The sequence below is a fragment of the Ananas comosus genome, linkage group 8 (genome assembly GCF_001540865.1).
Source record: "Ananas comosus cultivar F153 linkage group 8, ASM154086v1, whole genome shotgun sequence".
NCBI lineage: Eukaryota > Viridiplantae > Streptophyta > Magnoliopsida > Poales > Bromeliaceae > Ananas > Ananas comosus.
In genome coordinates, this window is record NC_033628.1 from 1,077,152 (window position 1) to 1,098,200 (window position 21,049).

A 21,049-nucleotide genomic window follows, 5' to 3' on the forward strand; every position below is an offset into this window, starting at 1 on the left:
AAGTGGCCCTGTGGGGACCAAACCCTCCCACCTGTCCCCACCAAATCCACCGAATCCAGCCTAGGAACGCAAATGGATTCGGGTCGGTAGAGTTTTGCGCCCGGTTGATCTGTCCGAATATGACGATAAATGAAGGCCAAAAACAAAGAAAAAGCAAAAAATTTCTTTTCGTTTCTCAATCAGTTTCAATGCACAAAAAATTCGGTTCTATTCAGATTTGTTCTGAATAGAATAGTAAATAAGCATAAGAACAATTCCTCCCGAATCTATTCCAATCAGTCAAGAAAACGGACAGTAGTAGCTAAAAGATAGGGCTGTCAACTTGCCGAACACGAGCGAGCTTGGACCAATTCGTGTTTGATTCATTTAATAAGCGAGCAAAATATGACCTAGCTCATTAAAATATTAAGTAGAAAAATCGAGCTCATATTTGATTTGCTTATTAACAAGCTAAACACGAACTGACTCGCAAATAACAAACTAGATTATTAGCCCTACTAGTGTGTGAAAAGGTGAAACAAAATTAAAATTTCAAATTATATATATATAAACTCACACGCACGAACTCATTTCGAACCAAACACGAACAAGCCCACTCCAGCTCTTGTTTAGCTCGTTTAATTGATCAAAGATCTTATTTCGAGCGGAACACGAGCCGACTTGCGAGCAACAAACTGAATTACCAGTCTTATTGGAGGACTCTTTCTGCTTTCAGATCTCTGTTCGATTTGCATTCCTAATCTTGCTGTATGTCAGAAACGATCTACGAAGAGAAAAAGAAAGAGAAAGAGAAAGAGAGAGCGGACAAAAGGTCGCCGCAGATAGACAAAGGTGGAGCTAGCAGAAGACACAGCGTGCGAAGATATCACTGTCGCTTATGCGTTACGTTATGGCAAACAGGAATTGTTGTAGATCCATTAAGCATAGCACTAACGAGATAGCACATCAAAAGAATAAAAATATTTTTGGGTAAACTTCAAATACTACTCCTGTGGTTTTGTATTGTCTTACTTTAGTACCCTATGGTTTAAAGTGTATCAAGTTAATATCTTGTCGTTTTATTTTTATCTTTTCGTCAGCTTCTCCGTTAATTTTTCATTAAATTATAAACAAAAAAATCAGCTACCCCACCTAGGTTTATCAAATATTCACTTTAGTACCTTTTAGTTTTAACTTTGTCACCAATTTAACGAAAAAGATTAGTAAAATCGATAATAAAATTAAAGATAAAAATAAAACCATATGGCATTAAATTGATACACTTTAAACTATAGGGAACTAAAGTGAGAAAGTTTGAAACTACAGGGATGATATTTGAAGTTTTCTCAATATTTTTATATGTATCTTTTATAATAAAATTTTAAAGTTTTAATTATTATTATTATATATGTTTTTACTATTGTATTTGCATTAAAAAATAGTTTTCCTAAAACGAATATTTAGAGTTAATTATTCACGATTCACGTAGTAGTATGACACAAAAATGATTATTTTGTAGGAGGAAAATTAGCTTTAATAAGCTAGCTAACGAAAAAACATATGTTAAAAAATTTTTGCAACTTTAGAGGAATATATTTTATGACTATAATGTTGCATGCGGGGATCAATATATAATTTATTAGTTTGTAGGAATATTATAGAGTAGAGTACCTAATTGGATTAATTATTGAATATTTGCAACTTACGCGTTTAAAATTTATTTAGCAACAAAAAATATTTTTTTTGAAAATAACAGGTTTTTTGTCATCTTACCGTCTAAATCGCATGGCAAATTAGTCAATAATGATGGAAATAAAAAACTTCATTAGGTGACACATCCGAACACATAAAATTTTATATAAAAAAAATGTATTAAAAATATTAATGAGACCTTAACGTTGACTATTTGACACTAATTTTACATGTATATACTATTATTATAATTACGAGTCTACTTTATTTATACTCCCACGTAGGTGTTATAGTGTTAGACAACGCATAAGCGCACATCTTTTTTTTTTCTTTTTTTTTTTAACTATTTGTTTTTACGTTCGTTTAGCACAGTGTTTGATTCATAGAAAAGTATATACATATATATATTTAAAAAAAAAACATTATTTTTGTAAAATATTTTTGGAGAAATGAAAGGAGTTTATATGTAGGGTTAATTACCTTGTGATCAAGTTGAGATCTAAAAGCAACAAAATAAATCGAAGGATGTGGACGTGCACGTATTTATGGATCGATAGTGTTCAATGGATATATTTTTTGTAATTAAATGAAGCTCACCCGTAACGCATGTTCTTTCATTATTATTGGTGAACAAACCAAATAAACTATTGAATATGTGCTTCTCTCATTAGTGAGAGTCAATTTCTGTTGAGAGCAAGTAATTAAGAGGGTGTTTGATTCCCCAGAAAAATAATAATAATAATAATAATAATTTTTAACTGAAAAAATATTTTTCATCTGTTTGGCTCACAAAAGAAATTTTTTTTTTTTCAGATCTCATGAAAAAGTTTTTTTTTTTTGGGTCTTTCATGTTTTTTTCATGGAAAACTATTTTTAGGTAAACAATTTTTCATAATATTCTGAGGAGACAAGCAATCCGAGAAACAACGTGCACAGACTTCAGTGTCCGAAGAAAATGGGGAATATTTTTTTAAGAGTGCGGCTGGCATGCTTCTGAAAGTACAGAGCGCTCCGTACTTCCAAATCGTTTTCGATATTAGGACTTTCGAATCGACGATCAGCTCCATTAGACTTAAGTATCTAGAAAATAAATTTTGTGATTTTTTTATATCATTTGCCTAATGATCGAAGTGGCTTAAAATCAACAGCTGAAAATAAAAATCTTACAAAATATGATGATATAACATTAAAATTTTAGATCAAAAATATTGATCTTGTTTTATACAGTATAAAGAATTTTCTATCAAAATTTCACGTGATTTGAATATTTCTACACTGTTAAACTTGCAAACGACTCACCATGGCCGTTAAAATTATTAATTTTGAGCCCTTCGATCATTAGGCAAATGATATCGAAAAATCACAAAATTTATTTTCTAGATACTTCAAATACTCTAGATCAAGTTTAACGGAGCCGATCGTCGATTCGAAAGTCCCAACATCGAAAACGACTTGGAAGCACGGAAGGCTCCGTGCTTCCAGAAGCATACCAACTCACTCTTTTTTTAATATCTTTTTGTAAAATCTCTTTCAGTTTCGTATGGCCGTGAGAAGTGGCTAAGTGAGATACTGTGGTATCAAAGTAGAAGGTACCGAGATCGATTTTCACGCTTTAAATCTTTGGAGAATAACAATAGTTTGATGTTCATTAATTATATAACAAACTTCACAAATTAAGAGTCATGTAATTTTGCGTATTTTCATTTGATATCTTAAACTATACCATTATATAGAATTTGAATTTTTCAAAATTTGATTTGATTTGTGTTCATGTAAAACTTGGCCTAAAACATGTGTTGAAACTCAAATTGAAGTCGATTTGGCTCGAGCTGAGGTCGAAATCCGACTCGAGCACGATCCAACCTAGCTAGAACAGCAACTTAATTCAGAATAATTGAATGATACAAACATTAAATATTCTTACTTAATTGAATCCCAACAACTAAGATTTTTAAGTCAAATTAATGATAAGCTTTGCAATATACCAACTCCACTTGTTCCCTTCAATGCCCAATGACTTATCCATCACTTCATTTTCAAACTTAACACAAGCAAACACTTATTAAATTCAAAAGCCCTTGATGTGGTGGAACTTATCCATTAAAAGCACACGTTGCGTGGCATATGATAATGCAATATTATCTTGTTCACAAAAAAATTGGAACTTATCAATTACAAACTTTTTGGCATGTTGTTGAGGGTTCTAAGGATGCACACAAATGACCAGCTTTTGCTTATCCTCAAAGTGCTTTGGCATGCAGATGTGGCATAGATATCATGCACTGGATAGTGACATCTTAGTGTTGTGATAGATATATATATATATATATATATATATATATATATATATATATATGTCACATTTTCTTTCAGAAATTCCAAAAAAAAAAAAAAATTTCCTTATGATGTAGTGTTTCATTTTTTCGGGTTTATCGCAAGCAATCACGAATTCAGTCTGAGACAATTGTATAAGTATGTTCAAAGTGGTCGTTTTCAGGCCTAACAAGTCGCTAATACTCTCAAAGCGATCATGAATTCATTTGAGATGATTGTTTTTTCGCCTTCTGAACTTGTTTCTGCAGTAGTTTTCGCACGTAATTAATTATGCTAACTGCACTCTTAGTATTGAGTTAGCACTTCCAAATATGTTTAACTAGTCATTTTCAGGCCTAACAAGTCGCTAATACTCAAAGATCATCATGAATTCGTTCTAGATGGTTTTCTGTTTGAATGATTGTTTTTTCGTCTTCTGAGATTGGTTTTGCAGTAGCTTTCGCACATAATTATGATTACTGCAATCTTAGTATTAGTTAGCATATTTGGACTTTCGAGGGATGTATTTTATTGCTATGCTGGAGGCTTTTAACACCATACATTTAGAGGTAGTTTGTTTTCGCGTAAGTGGAGATGTGGAATTCAAGTTTTATTACTTTCGGTATTTGTTTTGGTGTAAGTCAAAAATATAGTGTAACTCAAGTTACGTTAGATCTCTATTTCACGTATTCTCGACTTTCCCCTATAAAATGCCGAGCTCGATTTCCGTCACACTCAGCCTTCTCTAAAAAACTTATTAAATAGCAAAATCTAAACTCTACTTCATTTATAATAGATTAGAATTAGCTTATTTATAACAAATTTGAATTATCTAATTATTTAATAAGTTAAATTTTATAGGAATAAGTTTATCACTATATTCGGAAGATAACGGAATTCACTTACTTACATCAAAATAAATAATGGAACTTAAAAAATTAATTTTAGCAGCACCAAGTTATATCAAAACAAACAGAAAAAGTAATTGAATTTAACTTTCAGACTGTACAAGTTACATCAAGACAAACAAGAGTTACGTTGGATCTACAGATTCGTCAATTCAAACGCCCTAGATGAGGAGAAAATAGGAGATACTCATGTTGTGATATTCTATTAATATTATTATTTGTTTTGGCAATAGTAGTGGGCTAGTTCGCGCGGTTTGCTACGAAGTGAGTTTGTAAATATTTTATGTTATGAAACTACAGCATAGACACATCAGATGAAAAATAGAATATGATTTGGAGTACAAGGAATTAGAAAAATTTAATAATAATAACTAAACTTAAGTATTTTGGATTCGTGTTTTCAAGCGCTGAAATGTAATATTACTTTATTATTTCAGATTAGCCACTGGACCATTCGAAAATTATTTTTTGGATCCTTTTAATATATGCTTATTTAGATTTAGTCCATTAAGGACCATTAAAGCCCATTTCAAACACTTACGAAACAGCCCAGGCCCTTATTCCTAATTCAATTTAAGCCCAACTAATAAAATAGCAAACTATGTTGGTTTTCAAATTGGACCGTTAAAGACCAAAAAATTCAGAGTCGTTTCACTTCCTCCTAACGGCTTTTATCGCGCATTACCCTTCATACTCTAATTTGTTGTAATTTTTTACTCAAAGTTTTAGATTATTGTAATTTAGTCTAATTGAATAATTTAGCTGATTAAATGATACTGTAGTGTATATATAGTCGACGATGTGACAATAACTAAGGAGTCGCATCAATGTCGTAGTTCGCGGACCAAAAGTGTAAGTATTGAATACCGAGAAGCTGCATAAAAGGCCTGTTACTATTCATTAACAGAAACAGATACAGGAGCACAAGTTCTCATCCACATCAGAGAGCAGCTTTTAGCGACTTCGCGCCAAGTTTTATTCAATTTGTCTTAAGATCACAATCAAAATGATCCAATTACATCCAATTTTACTAACATACATATATATTCTTCAGGAATACTAGCTGGCATTCGTCCGTAGCGGCATTAACACGAACATCCTGCACGAACGCGGGCCTACGGTGAAGTACAGTTTGTTTATGAACTTCTCCTCCAATAACTCATGCTGCAGAAAACAAATAAACTTTCTAAGCATGAACTTATAAACCTAAGTTTTGCGGTTTTGCGAAAACAAAGAATCGACACAACTAAGAGTATACCTCCCATAAGTCTCTTACTTCGACCTTCGTATCAGGGGGGATACCGATATCGTCCCAGTGCGCGGTGATCGGGCTCTCCTTTGAGGACCGGTTCAGCAACACAACCACCGTCCTATAACCGGAAAGAGGCCCAGCCCAAACCTGCAAAGGAGAGTAAGTAAAACATACCGATTTCCGCGGTACAAAATGACACACATTAATGAGCAGATCTTAAATATTAGGGCAAGTGGCCAACCTCCAGATCTCCCTCCATCCTCACTTTCTTAGCTTGAACACCGAGAGAATCTGTTCATTCGACAGATACGCATTTAACTTACTCGAAAAGTGATATAAAGTTCTAAAAAGAAACAGTTTAGTGACCTTGGTTAACCGCGATGACTTCCATATTGCCGAGGATATCGAAAGTCTCCTTCGATAAATCACGAACATCGCATCCAATAAGAAGGGGAGCCTTTTGTGAATGAACAATTAGATCTTCTACCAGTGATAAAAAAGATTAGATGATACGAATGTGTATATAACTGTCGATAATAATAATACCTTGGAAATAGCCCATATGCTGAAATGAACAATGTATTCATCCCTGGTCATCCCTCCATTCCCTACCTCGAGCATATCTGGGTCTGATCAATCAAATCAGATCAAAAAAACTGCGTTAGATTTCGTCATTCGAGTCTACTACATGGTTTTCAGATACATGTATTGAACCGATGCTTTAAAGTTTTTGCTCATTGAATGTACGAAAAGGACTAACCATTCCAGCCACCGGGCCTCGCGTACTCAGCATACACTTCATTTTGGTCGGCCCTCGACAGCATGCTGCAACAGACATAAATAAGAAACCACTCAAGCCGATTTACTAAGGATTCATCTTTTTGTTACCTGTCCCATGAATCACTTATGTCATTAGTTGTTCTCCAGCTATTTCCGAGCTTGGCGCCCCATAAAGCAGGGTGCATATCCCCCCTAAACATCAAGAGGAAACCGAATGAACCGCGCGTACAAAATTGTTTAGTACGACGAAAACTACGGTTAATAAGATTAGAGCATTGCTTTACCATTCGCATAAAGAGAAAAAGATCGGTCGACCGGTATTCATTATGGCGCGAGTCATAACCGGGTATCTACAAACATTTTGTTTGTGTGAATAATAAGAAATCAACAACCTGGCTTCGAACCACTCGAATAAGAACAAGGCATATTACCGCGTCATTGGCTTCAGATCTCCGTTGTTACAGTTATCGTACTTCAAGTAATCTATACCCTGCGATCCGAGAACAATCAAGCCGATTAAGAAAGCGAAATAACACCCGTAAAAAAGTGTCTGAACATCTGATCTTTCTCCTCACCCACGAGGCGAATGTGTCGGCGTCTTTCTCCTCGTAACCAAGTGATCCTGGCATCAGTTTGCTGCATGTATGGTATCTGCAACAATCTGAAACAATCCACTGAAATTTCTTTTGGGCCAAATTAGTTTGTTGAAAGAGTTGAATTAGGTGATATTTACCCTGCATCAGAGTATATCCCTAGCATTAAACCTTTGCTGTGAACATAATCTGCAAGAGCCTTGATTCCTGAGGGGAATGTTGCTCTATTTGGTACCAGATAACCCTGATGGAAACAAAAAAATAGTAATTCTAAGCTCAATATAAGATGCAATTCGTCGCCGAAAGAGAAATTTTTGCTACTCATTAAGAAGTCTATAAAGCTATTAGAAACATCAATAACCAGTTTCAAACTTACATAAACAACACTAAAGTACTCAAAAGATATTGAAAAAAAAAAAAGTTACTTTTTTATCATTTGTGACTTGAAAAAAGTACCTTTTGATCTACTTATCATTTTGTTAACTATGTGTTCATAATCACCAAAAGAAAATCATGGACAAACCTCCGAATCGCGATCTTGCTCCGCCCAGCAATCATCTGAATCACAAAGATTAGCCAAAATTTTCATCATTGGATTTTTTTCAAAAAAAATTTCATTCAATGCATTTGAATGCAAAAGTGTATAATCCTTTCTAATTGAATGGATTAGAGTTAAAAAAAAAATTAAAACAAACAAAAAAGAAAAAGAGAGTCACCAATGTTCACATATCGATAGCCGAGCTTGGCAAGGCCAGTTGAGACTAGTGCATCAGCTGTTACACACACACACACACAAAAAAAAGAAAAAAAAAAAAAAAGAATCAAAATTAAGTGATTAAGTTTTCAAAATTCTTAATTATGTGTGATTATTCAATCAATTACCTGTTTCTTTGATAACCGTTTCATTAATTAAACAATTGAAGTGATTCCAACTATTCCACCTGTACTCACACACACACACACACACAAGTCACATAAAATTTTAAACTTTTTTTTATAAAAAAAAAAAAAACAATCTAAATTACCTCAAAAGATATATTTTTTTTATAGAAAAAAATTAATGCCAAAAAAAAATAAAATTTGATATTGTGTGTGTGTNAAAAAAAAACAATCTAAATTACCTCAAAAGATATATTTTTTTTATAGAAAAAAATTAATGCCAAAAAAAAATAAAATTTGATATTGTGTTGCTCAAAAGATCGATATAATATAAAAAATATTACGTATCATAAAAATAAAAAACAAAAACTTATAAAATAATTAAATCTAGGATCTTTTAAAATATAAATTATCTAAATAAATGAACATAGAAATTATGAACGCAACTACAATAAATATGTATACCCCATGGGAGGGGTGACTCCGAGGCCATTGGCCAACAAGCTCCTGCGACCGTCCGATTCTGCGAGATCTCGTCGTGATTCGGCGCCCGCCCATAATCCAACGGCGTACACTAAGCCCAGCATCACCTTCACCCACACAATACATCTCTCCCCCATCCCCCCTCTCTCTCTCTCTCTCTCTCTCTCTAAAAATTTTAAATGGCCTTAAGATGGTTATCGCTCTCTAACTTGTTTATTTATAGTAGTACACTGTACACGCAGCCCAGTACAACTCTTCGAGTGATGTGATGCCTTATTGATTCGGGATGTATATGATACGGATACTTAAAATTTTATTCGAATTCAAATTTAAAAATTTAGATTTATATGATATTTAACGGATATAGTTTGAATATAGATATTAAAAATGACAATTCGATTGATTTGAATTCGGGTATGAATTTTATCTATATTTGAATCAAATCTGAACATAACCTGAACCTGAATTAATTTTATATTATATATTATATATAATATATATATATATATATATAAATATTTGATATTATATTTGAATTTGTATTATAAATATTTAGATTCAATATATAAGATTATTGTAAAATATGGTAGAGAGAAATAATTGTTTTGCGTTTTCAAGTTCAGGTTCAGGTTCGATTTTTAGATTTTTGGAGGGGTTCGGATTTGGATATGAATTTTTAAAATTCATAAGATTCAGGTTCGGGTTTCGAATTTTAAGTTAGGTACAAATTCGAATGGTTGAAAACTCACTCTGAATTCGATCCTCCTTGATTATACTTTATGGCTCCCAACCTTTATATTTGGTTTTAATTAAGTTTCAACTATTCAAAGTTTGATTACATCAACTCTAATAAAATTTTATCCATATTTTAAAATTTTGTCGCGAGATTGAGATGGTTAAATTATAAGCTTAAAAAATAGGGTAAATTTCAAATATTATTTCTGTGATTTCGTACTTTCTCACTTTAGTATCCTAAAGTGTATCAATTTAATATCTTGTGGTTTTATTTTTTCGCTTTTCGTCAGCTCCTCCGTTAACATTTCATTAAATCATTTACAAAAAAATTTCAGATACCCTATCTAGATTTATCAAATACTCAATTTAGTACCATTTAGTTTTAATTTTATCACTGATTTAATGAAAAAAATTAGAAGAGGAGATAATAAAAAGAGAAAATAAAATCACACAACATCAAATTGATACACTTTAAACTATATGGTACTAAGTGAAAAAATTTAAAATTACATAGATGGTATTTGAAGTTTTTCCAAAAAAATATATATGTATATATATTTATGTTTTGTTAAAATGGTATGATATCGTTTGATTCGGGGATAAATAAAAAGTGACTATTTCAGGAATAGAAATAAATTAAGGTATAAGCGGGGATTAGATCAATTTTGCGTTTAGATGAAAATTGAATTATTTATAGAAATAAAAAAAAATAACATTTGGTTAGGTCAGATGGAATAAGAATTAAAAATGGATAGTTATAATAAAAAGTAATGATATTTCTTTTTATATTAGAATTAAATTTTTATATTTTATATTTATATTTTAGAATTTAAAATATAAACTTTTAAATTTTAAGTTTTAAATCTCAATTTACAATTTAAAAAATTAAAATTTTAAATTTTAAACTTTAAATTTAAGATGAAATTTTAATTTAAAAATAAAAATATCAAATTCTAAATATAAAAAAATTAAAATACCAAATTTTAAATTTAAATTTTTAATTTTTGTAATTTAAAAATTATAATTTTAATTTTTTTAACTTACGAAATTAAATTTCATAATAAATTAAAATTCTCTCTCTCTCTCTCTCTTCTCTCTCTCTCTCTCTCTCTCTTCTCTCTCTCATCTCTCTCTCTCTCTCTCTCTCCTTCACGGGTGGAACAAGCTGGGATAAGCCAGCTTGTTCCACCTTCGTGGTGGAACCACTGTATTTTATATTTATCGATCCTACACTGTATTTTATATTATTTTTATTTTTCTATCATGTACTATTTTTTTCTTATAAATATTATTGAACTATGTTTTTTCTCACCAAGCTCTATATTATTGTAAACAATTTATTATTTTAAATAAAATCTGACAACTTCGATAAGGGGACACTAGTTAAATAGTAGAAAAATATAAAATAAATTTTCATCATACGACTAATTAAAAATTTTTATCAAGTTATTTTAAATTACTTTTTTATTATTTGTATATATTTTATTATTTTTATGTTAAAATGAGTTGAATATATATTCTGTCACTTTTAATCAGTATGTTTTAACCGATTTTATATAAAATTACAAACTCATTGGTTAAAGCGTAGGAATTAAAAAAAAATAAAAGTTGAGTGGTGCTTTTGAAAAAAAAAGAAATAGTACTATGTAGAAAATGAAAAAAATCTGTATGATACAATTAATGTAGTATAGTGCAAGTAATCCTAGTTATTTAAAATAAAATAGAAAAATATTTTGCTTGCAAACAAATTTTATAATATTTTGCAAATTTTATAATTTAATAGTTGGATTTCAACTTTAAAATTATAAGTCATGCTTATACGTTTTCATCAATTAAATACCGTCACATGTACTAGCTTGTAAAATATTATAAAATTTATTTATAAATATAGCATTACTCGAAAAAAATTAATAAAAATCAACACATAAGAGTGAGCAAATAATTGTAAAGTTTTGTAAGTGGTATCCCAGGTCCAACTAGTTATTTATTGGTGTAAGTGGGACTTTAATATCTGTGCAATGAAGGGTCTAGAGTACATGTCACGTGGGGGGTGTTTTCTAATAAACATTTGAATTAATTAATTCAACCATGAAAACTACGTACTTTGATGGAATTAAGTGTAGTTGAAAAGTGGGTCATTGATGTATAGTTGAGGAAAATTATAGAATAAATTGTATTAATTTTATCAAAAATATCCAATTTTAATCTCTCTAATTGGCTCATTATTTGTGGTTGTGGAATTAGTTCCTCTTGGTCAAGGTTTTTTAAGGATTAGTAGTTGTGACTTTGAATAGTAGTAATGAAACATATTTCGTATAAACGCGTTGTTGATTGGTTTGGTTTTGTCCTAATCTAATTGGATGGTAACATTTGATTATGATGGTTAATTTGATAAATTAATAAAGAGAAAGATTTTTAAAAAAATGGAGTAGGAATTAAGAAAAAGATAAAGACAACTTGAATTCGAACCAACAACATAAACAAATAAAATAAAATTAAACAAAGGGTAATAATGATATTATCTAATTAAATTTGATCCTATCCAAATAAATCCGGCCAAGTTTGCGATGTTCATACACTTACGTGTTTGAGTTAAGAATATAATTTTTGTTTGTGTCATGTGGAATACAAGGCTTAATTATATATATATTATAACAAATTTAGGCTCTGTTTAAAATTACAAAAAAAATATTTTATATAATAATAGAAAAATTATTATATTTACCACTCCGTTCCACATATATTCGCCAAAATAAAAAGTCTACAAATCCACGTGAATTGTTCGGTAACGACAAAATTAAGCAATAAAAGATTAAAAGAAAAATATAAATAAAGTGCATGTTTCCACGTAGAACTGCGACAGGATTGAAAGTGAGGTGGTATGTTCTCTCGTGATAATAATAAAAGTTGAGAGAGACCATCCGAGAAGTAAAAGTATATATCCGAGGATTAAAATTATAATGTTGTATAAACTAATCTAGCTAAAACAATAATAATGTTGCATGATATTAATAAATTTATATTTATTATAAATGGCTTTAGAAGTATATTAAGACTTTTGTATTCTATTAATACAGCTTATCTACTCTACTTAACACTATATATCTTAAACTTTTGATATGATTAGAGCTATCGATTTTGTCTTCTACATGTGAGATACTGAATTTGGGCTCAACTCGCTTTTGTAACTTATCTGTAGGATTATTATGCACTAATTATTAATTTTAAAAGCTTAAATTATTAAAAATATGCAAACAGTTTACTTAAAAGCGTTTAGATATAATGTATCGCGTACAAGTCTCGATTGTGATTCAATCTAATTCGGTCTCTCGTCGCTTCGAACACGACTTGACTCAATCTTATATATCTTCAGTCATTTTGGAAGTGACACGACTTAATCCTATCTTCTGCCACGAAACAAAATGTTGGTTACTTTAAAGCCAACATTAATCCCCTATTCTATGCTCCTCTCTTCTCGGGAATAGAAGTGCGTACTTTGTTTGTACGTTCCACGTAGCATGCACGCATGCGTGTTTGGGGAAACGCAAAATTAGAACATGCATGCATGCATGGGTATGCTTATCCGCAACGGGAGATTCATATGATGTTAATCCCCCTCATCTCTGAGACCTCCTCGTAACTCGTGTTTATGTAGTTTCTGTCCACGTTATCAAAAAACTACATATAATAATAAGGATAATAAATTAATTAGTCGATCTATATATTCACGTGCAATACAAATTATTTTTGAACAACATTGAACCTAACACGCGCACACTAAATTAGATTCATTAAATCTGACGATTAATCAACTATAATAATCAGCCTCTTACTTCTCTTGCTATATTATAACCCCTATGACTAAAAAAGAGTGTAGTAGCATCACAGCATGTGCATCAAATGGACCACACTGTTCAAGCAACTCATCACCCCAACTTTTTTTTTAAAAAAAAATTATTATCTCTCAATAACTGGACAAAAGCTACGTACTTTATGTCTCTAGAACCAAAAAAGCTAAAAAAAAAAAAAAAAAAAAAAAGAAGAAGAAGAAAAAGCTGAGACACAGGGTTGAGAGAACATGTGCTATACAGAGAGGAGATTCCTTATTGAAAGTGAACTGATGGTGGACCTCACTGTTTTATCTGCAGAAAAAAAAAAAAATGTGTGGTGGGTAGATCTAAATTTCCAGACCCCTCCAGTGTTTTTTATTTATCTTTTTGGTGGTGAGATTCAGTGATTTATAACAATGCAAACCCACACAACAACTTTTTGTGTTGTTTTTAATTAATTTTAAGTTGTTATAATTTCTAATAATGGGCTGTGTTGGGCCAGCCCATAGGTGATTGCAGGAGAGTGGGCCTGGATCGAATACATATAGAGCCCGTTACGGGTTGCGGCGACTACATCTGCACCGGCTCTGTAGCTATTTTCTCGTTTTTTGATTCGGATTCCACCGTTATGAAATTACGGCACATGCATTTCGTGCACATAAGCAAGCACAGAACAACTGAATTAAGCAAGAGATGTCTCTTATGTGGTTGAGTATAGAAAAATTAGTTTTGTTAACATTGTGTATTTGGCAGGACAAAAAGGGATAAATTTCAGTATTACAATTCACAAGACTAAAGATACTTCAAATTATATTCATTAAATAAAATCTAAAGTATTTAATGAATATAAATGGGGTTCTTGTCAACTCTAGCAAATTAGGTGTTGTGACACGAAAAATTCTCTGCCGCACTCATAATGGATCTAAATGGGGTCTTTTATATATATTTCTGACTAAGTCTTGTTTGGATTTATATAAATGTGTGAATGACATAAGTGTAAAAATTACACCTTTATATAAATATACAGATAGTATTTTTCTTTTTATAATTAAAAGCCTATAGATGATGAAAACAACATCATGAGGCGACGACATCAACAACAACAACAACAACAACAACATATAATAATAATAATAAAATAATAACAATAATAATAATAAAGAATCGCTCGTTTCTAGAGCGAGTGATAAAGAATTTGGTGGTTGATACCCAAAGTCCAAAATTTGAATTCTAATTGATTCACATTTTCAGTTAAGTTTATTAATAAAAAAACAACAACAACAACAATAATAATAATAATACTAATAATAATAATAATAAGTATCAACACATCATAATAGGAGCAGGTGGGCTACTTTGCTGTTTCCATAAACAAATAAACACCTTAATCTCTCGTTCCCTTCAACGTTTCGCACCAAAAAGCGCACGCCATTGACTCCAAAAACTCGCACCTTATATGTTCGACGAAATGCTCATGGCTATGGTGCGATCCCCACCCTCGCAATCCCCTCTTCTCCAACAAGCCAATCCTCCCCGCGACGGATTCGATCGCCGGAACCCAAGAAACCACCTCCGGAGCGTGAGGAATCGGTGCGCGAAGAGGCAGCGAAACTTGCCCGCAAACCGTTTGTACAATTGCCGCAGCGAGGCGGAGTCCCCGAGGGTCTTCGTCGTCTCCGATCTGCACACGGATTACCCCGAGAACATGGCGTGGGTGCGGCGCCTCTCGCGCGCGTGGCACGGGGGCGACGTCCTCGTCGTCGCCGGGGACGTGGCGGAGACGTATAGGAACTTCGTGTCGACAATGGCGGAGTTGAAGGAGAGGTTCGGGGCCGTGTTCTTCGTGCCCGGGAACCATGACTTGTGGTGCCGGAGAGAAGAGGGCAAATTTGTAGGTTTAATTTAATTTTTTTTGATCCATTTGTTTCCAATTTCACGAGATTGCCTTTAGTTTCTTTGTTCATGATGATTACACGCAGTTCTTGTTTATTATAGATTATTACCTAAAAAAATCTGATTTTTGTTGTCAAAAAAATTATCTTAAAGTTCAGATACTGAAGTGTTTTAAGTTAAAATTACAGCAACATAGTCGCGGTATCGGAATAAAACAAAAATTGGCTGCGGGGAAATGAATGCTTGCGTAGTTTACAATTTGCATTACTTTGTGGCTGAATTTGGAGAATGCATCTCCTTTCAGATGAATTCACTGGAGAAACTGAACGCATTGCTTGATGCATGCAGTGAACTTGGAGTAGAGACCGGCCCGAGAACCATCGATGGTTTGGGAATCATTCCCCTGTTTTCTTGGTATCACAAGGTTGTTGATCTTTTGCTATAACATGTCTCTTCTTCTTTTAATCAAACTCGTTCGTACCTGTATTATGTTCTGGCATTTCTGATGTTTGATTGTCTCGCAGAGTTTTGACAAAGAGAAGGACATAACTGATGTTAAAATTCCTTCACTTGAAATGGTAAGTTACCTTGTTCCGTATGTCTCACTATAAAAATAGCTTTTTTGTTAATAACACCTGCAGATGCATTTACCGTTGGTATACTAAACTCGCCATTATCTCATCACAATTTGAGTACCTCGATTTAAAATGCTACCTCTACTTTAAAATCCGCTATATGGCTTGCTGCTTTCTCAATACTATGGTCAAGTTTTTTTTTTGATCAGGCTTGCAAGGACTTTCATGCTTGCAAATGGTCTCCTCAGTTATCCAACAATGGTGTCGCACTAGCCCTCCACTTTGACATGATGAATGAGATGAACCATAATGCAATTAAAGAAGTTCAGACGACCAGTAATCATATAATAACATTTTCTCACTTTGTTCCAAGGTGTGTAGTCCAGGCAGTTAGAGCCTCCAAAATCATTACCTTTTTAATATTTAAAACCAAAACTAAATTTCTTATCGAAATTGAACCGATGCCCTCATCCATCCCCACCCCCATGCCTTACCACTAGGGATCCTGGTTGTTTGGCCCATATTCTGTCACTTACCTACATTTCGATTTTGCATATTCATGAACAGGCAAGAATTGTGCCCGGAGAAGAGAATGCTTTTCTATCCTAACCTTCCAAAGATTATAGGCTCGGATTTTCTGGAAAAGAGACTAAGATCAATACATGGAAACTTTGTAAGCGGCTCGGCTTGTCATTTGTTTGGGCATACACACTTCTGTTGGGATTCTGTTGTTGACGGAATCAGGTATTACTTTGTCGCCTTTATTCTGGAATATATCCAAGAACAGTAGAGAAAGAAAATTCTAGCTTTTTTTTTTTTTCTTTTTCATGTGTAGGTATGTCCAAGCGCCTCTCGCTTATCCCAGAGAAAGAAAAAGGAGGATGAATGGCGGCGAAGATTGGCTACCATTCTGCATTTATTTTAAAGGATTTACTGATAAATTATCTCCGGCCTATTGGTCTGATTATTACTCTGAGAACAAAAGGGAACCTAAGAACACTGATCTTGCACCATGGGTTGCCAAATTTTATACGAGGTAGCCCAGACCCTTTTTTTCCGTCTAAATTTACCAATTGATTTCTGTATACAAGAAGATGCAACTTATTCTTTGTACTATTTTCCATCTTTCTTCAGTCATTAATTTATGTAATCACTATGTTTGCAAATAATATAATTTCCTTGTATCGCTTAAAAGTTGAACTGTGTTCATGATATCTCCAATTATATCTTTTTTGTTCGTTTGAGAAAAGATCTATTGAAGAATGATCACTGTTATGCGAATGGTAAAAACAATAGGTTCCTGAGGGACTAAGAAGCCTACTTCATGTAATTTTGAGCATACAACACAAGTTAGTAGTTACAAGAAATTTTTGTAATAAAATCTGGTTGTTAGAATCCTACACCATAAAGTTCCGAGCTTATTTTAGTTTCTGTGACAGAAACTAAATTTTGTTCGGTAAGCACTTCTTCATGCTTTGTAAACTTTCCTTCTGCTTCACACAGATTAGGAAAGTACTAATAAAGCTTCATTTTCTTCTGCTTATTGTTCAGTTGAGTTTCGTAGTAATGTAAGTAGAATTTGATTTTGAATCTCGCCTAGCCTACAGAATTTTTCATGGGGAATATAAGAAAAGGCTTAACCAAAGCATACTTTTCACGAATAGAGACACAAATCTATTAACATTTAACATTGTAAAGTAAATTGCTGAGAAGCTCACTGCTGCTGCATGAATGCATGGGTTCTGTTCGCATGAAGAGAACCCCCGAAATAAATCTGTATCTCTAGTGAATAGTTCAAAAGCAGTTCAGTTTAATTTGTTGCAATGCAGCTTCTCAGAAAGGCACATTTTGACATTCCAACTTCTTGTACCGAAAAGTTTAACACAAACAAATCGCGTCTCTAGATCTCTATGATCAAATCTTTCCTTTCACTTTTTCCTTCCTTGATATCTTCGATCCTCCTCACCACATCGTTCATCCTCGGCCTTTTCTCTGCCTCATGTTCCGTACACTCGAGAGCAATCTCCACAAGCTTCAGCATTTCTCCGTGGCTCTCTTTCTCCGCCATTATTTCCAAATCCAGTATATCCGTCGACCACTCATTTCTCACCGCTAATCTCACCCAACTTGACAAATCCGCCTCTTCATCGCCTGGGACACGACCCGTAACTACCTCTAATAGCAAGAGGCCGAAGCAGAACACGTCGGCCTTGTTCGTTAATTTCCTGTTATGAGAGTACTCCGGTGATTTTGCTATCGCTAATTTGTGCATGTGGGGGAGGAGGGGTTGGAAACCATAGTCCGTGAGCTTCGGGAGATAGTTTTTGTTATGGAGGTGGTGGGTGTGAAGGATGAGTACATTGGAGGATTTGAGGTTAGCATGGGGGACCTTTTGGAAGGGGAGGCACTGGTGGAGGTAAGCTAAGCCTCTGGCTATTCCCTTTACAATGCTTAGCCTTGTTGCCCATTTCAAAGGTATTCTTCCTTCTCCTCTGTTATCTAGAATCAAGAAAACACTGCACGGTAAGTTATGGAGATAAGGTTGCTCTAGCTGATGTGAATTTTTCTAATTTTAGGGCATAGTTGGCCCGGCTAGAGCTTTTCAACTGGTCCAAACAACTCTTTTCCCCGAAGAGACGACTTGTTTTATTGCCGAGCGTTTGGATTTTGCTTCTCAAGGAGAGCTGTTCCATGGTTGAGCAAAAGAGGCCCATTTTGCTCGACTGGATATATGCAAGTGTCTTTTGAGTGGAGCTGTACTTAAAAGCATTAGCACCTTTGTATTTCCTTATAGTTTCTACCTTGATGAGCAGAAGTTTCAATTTTGAGATTCTGCTTCTGGTGCCTAGAGACTTGTTATTGCCTATCGTTCTATCTGAAAGTTCTAGAACTTTGCCAAGCATCTGACTTCTACTTCCCGAACAAAGAAAGTTCCGAAAGCCAAATCAAACATCCATTCACTACCACCCACCAATTCGTGTGTGTCGTGAAAAGGAAAGAAAGAGATTTAGGGACTTACCATGTAACAATTGAAACAAGCTCGCACCAGGGATATGTTCATAGATGACCAACTTCTCTTCCTTGGAGTAGTGGTATGAGATGATCTCTGCAATGTTCTCATGCCGCAGCCTCCCAAACAACTGCAGCTGCTGCACAAACTCTTTCCTGCTCACCCCACTCATATTCCTCATCCTCTTTACGATGACGACCAGGCCCGACTCTATCGTCACTTTGTATGTGATCCCTAGCTTCCCTTTCCCTATCACTTCAGCTGAAGATCTATATAGGCAATTGAGGTTGAAAACGGCCTTTTCTTGGTTGAAGAACTCTAACTCAGTGCCTTCTTCTGGCTCGGCTGGACTCCCTAATTCTTTCATCGCCTTATTGATGAATCGAGATGACATTTCTGACATCATAGAGTGAAAATTATGCTATCAATTTAAGCATGAAAATATTGATAATGTTATAAGTATGATTTTGATAAATTAGTTAAGTGTTCATTTATTTATTTAATTTTGAGTTTGCGTCTTTGACCTTATAAAAGAACTTTCGAGCCCGATAGAAATATTAAAACAACAATTTTATCAGGTCAAGCTTTTTGAAAAGTTGGATGTTTCAGAAATCTCTTTATAGCAAGTGATATACCTGAATGTTCTCCATCACACTTTGTCTTTCTATGCCTTTTGTAGACATACAAGGAGAAGAGGGCCATGAAAGGAACCAAAGCTGCACCAACTGCAATCAGGGCGACACTCCACAGCTTCAAACCCTTCTTTCTCCTTTTATTCAAATGCCTAATAGAAGGCGATGGCGTGCCACGGGAAGGCCGTGGTGGAACTTGGCGACCGATTGGAGGAGCCACGACCACCGCGCACGGGTTATTCACCAACTTCCCGCAAAGCTCCGAATTGTGATCGAAAGAACTCTCCGGGAACCTCAGCATAACCGAAGTCTCCGGAACTTGGCCTCGGAGGAAGTTATATGACACGTTGAACTCCGTCAAGCTCTGCTGATCGAACGGCGGGATCGTGCCGTTGAGAAGATTGTCTTGTAGTTCGAGCCGAGTCAGTCTCGCCAAGGATGTGAAGTCTCTAGGTATCGGCCCCGAGAACCGGTTCCCGGAGAAGGAAACCTCGCGGAGGTGGACGAGGCCTTCGAGGCTCGGGAGTTCGCCGTGAATGGCGTTGTCTCGAAGGCTGAGTTTGCGTAGATGTGTCACATTCTGAAGCGCAGTCGGCCGGAGCGAGCCGGTGAGCTGGATCCCTTCGAGCGCGATCCCGACAACGCTCAAATTCCTACACGTGATCCCAAACCACCGACTCCGGCTGTTGTAGCACGGCGGGCCGGTCCAGTTGGAGTGCAAGTTCACGGCGGAGCGCAGCGAGTCGCGGAGCTCGAGGAGGTCGTTCCTTTCGTTGCGGTAAAGCAGCTCCTCATTAGTGCTCCCAGATACTGCTGCTATCAAAATCACCACAGTGAGAATAAAGATTCTCAAATGCTTCATGTTGGAGTTCATATTTGGCTCGAACACGCAATGGGTTAACGAACAATTTGATCATCGGAATGTTATCTACATCTATGGTTTTGAATAAGGAATATAAAATTTTGGTTAAGTATATAGTTTTTAAAATGAGTTGCCGAGTTGTGCAAGGCAAGGGAAAGAAGATGCAACAGGTATGGGGGGATATGGATGCGGTGGGAAGAAGCAATCATAAGTGTAAAATGAAGAAAATATATATATATATATATAGGCATATAGCTGCATATAGTTTGAAGTAATAGATTATCATAACTATCACTGTTATTGTTATAGATAAGTGTGGTTTTGGTGGATTTGATTTTGTGTTTGTGAAAAGTGATTTTGTTTCATTGTATTGGTGAACAAATGTGTGTACTAAATGTTTGTTGGGATTTGGGTGCGTACGCTCAATTGTTGGTTTGTAGAAGGTGGGGGAGGTTGCACCAAATGATATGTTGGATGTAAGTTTTAACTTTACCATTTGATTAAGTTATCTCGTTGGCATTTTTTGAGTGGGGTTGTGTCATGGTTGAAGGGTCAAATTATCCATGATTCTTCTCCTTTTGTTTGTAGAATGTTTTCTGGGTATAATTGCTTTTGCTGCTTCATAAAGTTCCT

At 34.4% G+C, this 21,049-nt stretch overlaps 3 protein-coding genes across 4 annotated transcripts; 1 reads left to right on the forward strand and 2 right to left on the reverse strand.

The window, feature by feature from the left end:
• On the reverse strand, positions 5,765–9,052 carry LOC109714164 (alpha-galactosidase 1-like). Its single transcript, XM_020238628.1, has 15 exons — positions 8,862–9,052; positions 8,400–8,458; positions 8,234–8,290; positions 8,041–8,075; positions 7,658–7,761; positions 7,500–7,575; positions 7,356–7,414; positions 7,209–7,274; positions 7,033–7,116; positions 6,905–6,969; positions 6,691–6,773; positions 6,511–6,601; positions 6,386–6,435; positions 6,151–6,291; positions 5,765–6,056 (listed from the first exon to the last, which is right to left on the reverse strand). The coding sequence occupies exons 1-15, from the start codon at positions 9,014–9,016 to the stop codon at positions 5,952–5,954; spliced, it is 1,230 nt and encodes a 409-aa protein (XP_020094217.1). The 5' UTR covers positions 9,017–9,052; the 3' UTR covers positions 5,765–5,951.
• Positions 14,794–19,709, forward strand: LOC109714165. 2 transcript variants are annotated; one of them, XM_020238629.1, is made up of 7 exons: positions 14,794–15,335; positions 15,642–15,761; positions 15,862–15,915; positions 16,122–16,285; positions 16,480–16,656; positions 16,748–16,948; positions 19,602–19,709. In XM_020238629.1, the coding sequence occupies exons 1-7, from the start codon at positions 14,901–14,903 to the stop codon at positions 19,624–19,626; spliced, it is 1,176 nt and encodes a 391-aa protein (XP_020094218.1). In that variant the 5' UTR covers positions 14,794–14,900; the 3' UTR covers positions 19,627–19,709. The 2 variants fall into 2 exon arrangements, with proteins under 2 accessions (XP_020094218.1, XP_020094219.1); XM_020238630.1 differs by having other exon boundaries at positions 15,187–15,335; positions 15,686–15,761.
• Positions 17,564–20,916, reverse strand: LOC109714163 (leucine-rich repeat receptor-like protein kinase PXC1). The gene is made up of 3 exons (XM_020238627.1): positions 19,558–20,916; positions 18,932–19,318; positions 17,564–18,411 (listed from the first exon to the last, which is right to left on the reverse strand). Exons 1-3 carry the CDS (start codon positions 20,426–20,428, stop codon positions 17,813–17,815), a joined length of 1,857 nt encoding a protein of 618 aa, XP_020094216.1. The 5' UTR covers positions 20,429–20,916; the 3' UTR covers positions 17,564–17,812.

Excerpts from the sequence above, each read along its gene's own strand:
- LOC109714165 (XM_020238629.1), top strand. The coding sequence starts at position 14,901 with ATGTTCGACGAAATGCTCATGGCTATGGTGCGATCCCCACCCTCGCAA. Across the intron at positions 15,336-15,641 it reads GGAGAGAAGAGGGCAAATTT|ATGAATTCACTGGAGAAACT; the intron begins GTAGGTTTAATT and ends ATCTCCTTTCAG. Across the intron at positions 15,916-16,121 it reads AAATTCCTTCACTTGAAATG|GCTTGCAAGGACTTTCATGC; the intron begins GTAAGTTACCTT and ends TTTTTTGATCAG.
- LOC109714163 (XM_020238627.1), bottom strand. The coding sequence starts at position 20,428 with ATGAACTCCAACATGAAGCATTTGAGAATCTTTATTCTCACTGTGGTG. Across the intron at positions 19,319-19,557 it reads GTGTGATGGAGAACATTCAG|AAATGTCATCTCGATTCATC; the intron begins GTATATCACTTG and ends CTATGATGTCAG. Across the intron at positions 18,412-18,931 it reads CTTGTTTCAATTGTTACATG|ATAACAGAGGAGAAGGAAGA; the intron begins GTAAGTCCCTAA and ends TCTTGATTCTAG.
- LOC109714164 (XM_020238628.1), bottom strand. The coding sequence starts at position 9,016 with ATGGGGGAGAGATGTATTGTGTGGGTGAAGGTGATGCTGGGCTTAGTG. Across the intron at positions 7,275-7,355 it reads GATCTGAAGCCAATGACGCG|ATACCCGGTTATGACTCGCG; the intron begins GTAATATGCCTT and ends AAATGTTTGTAG. Across the intron at positions 7,117-7,208 it reads TTTTTCTCTTTATGCGAATG|GGGGGATATGCACCCTGCTT; the intron begins GTAAAGCAATGC and ends CTTGATGTTTAG.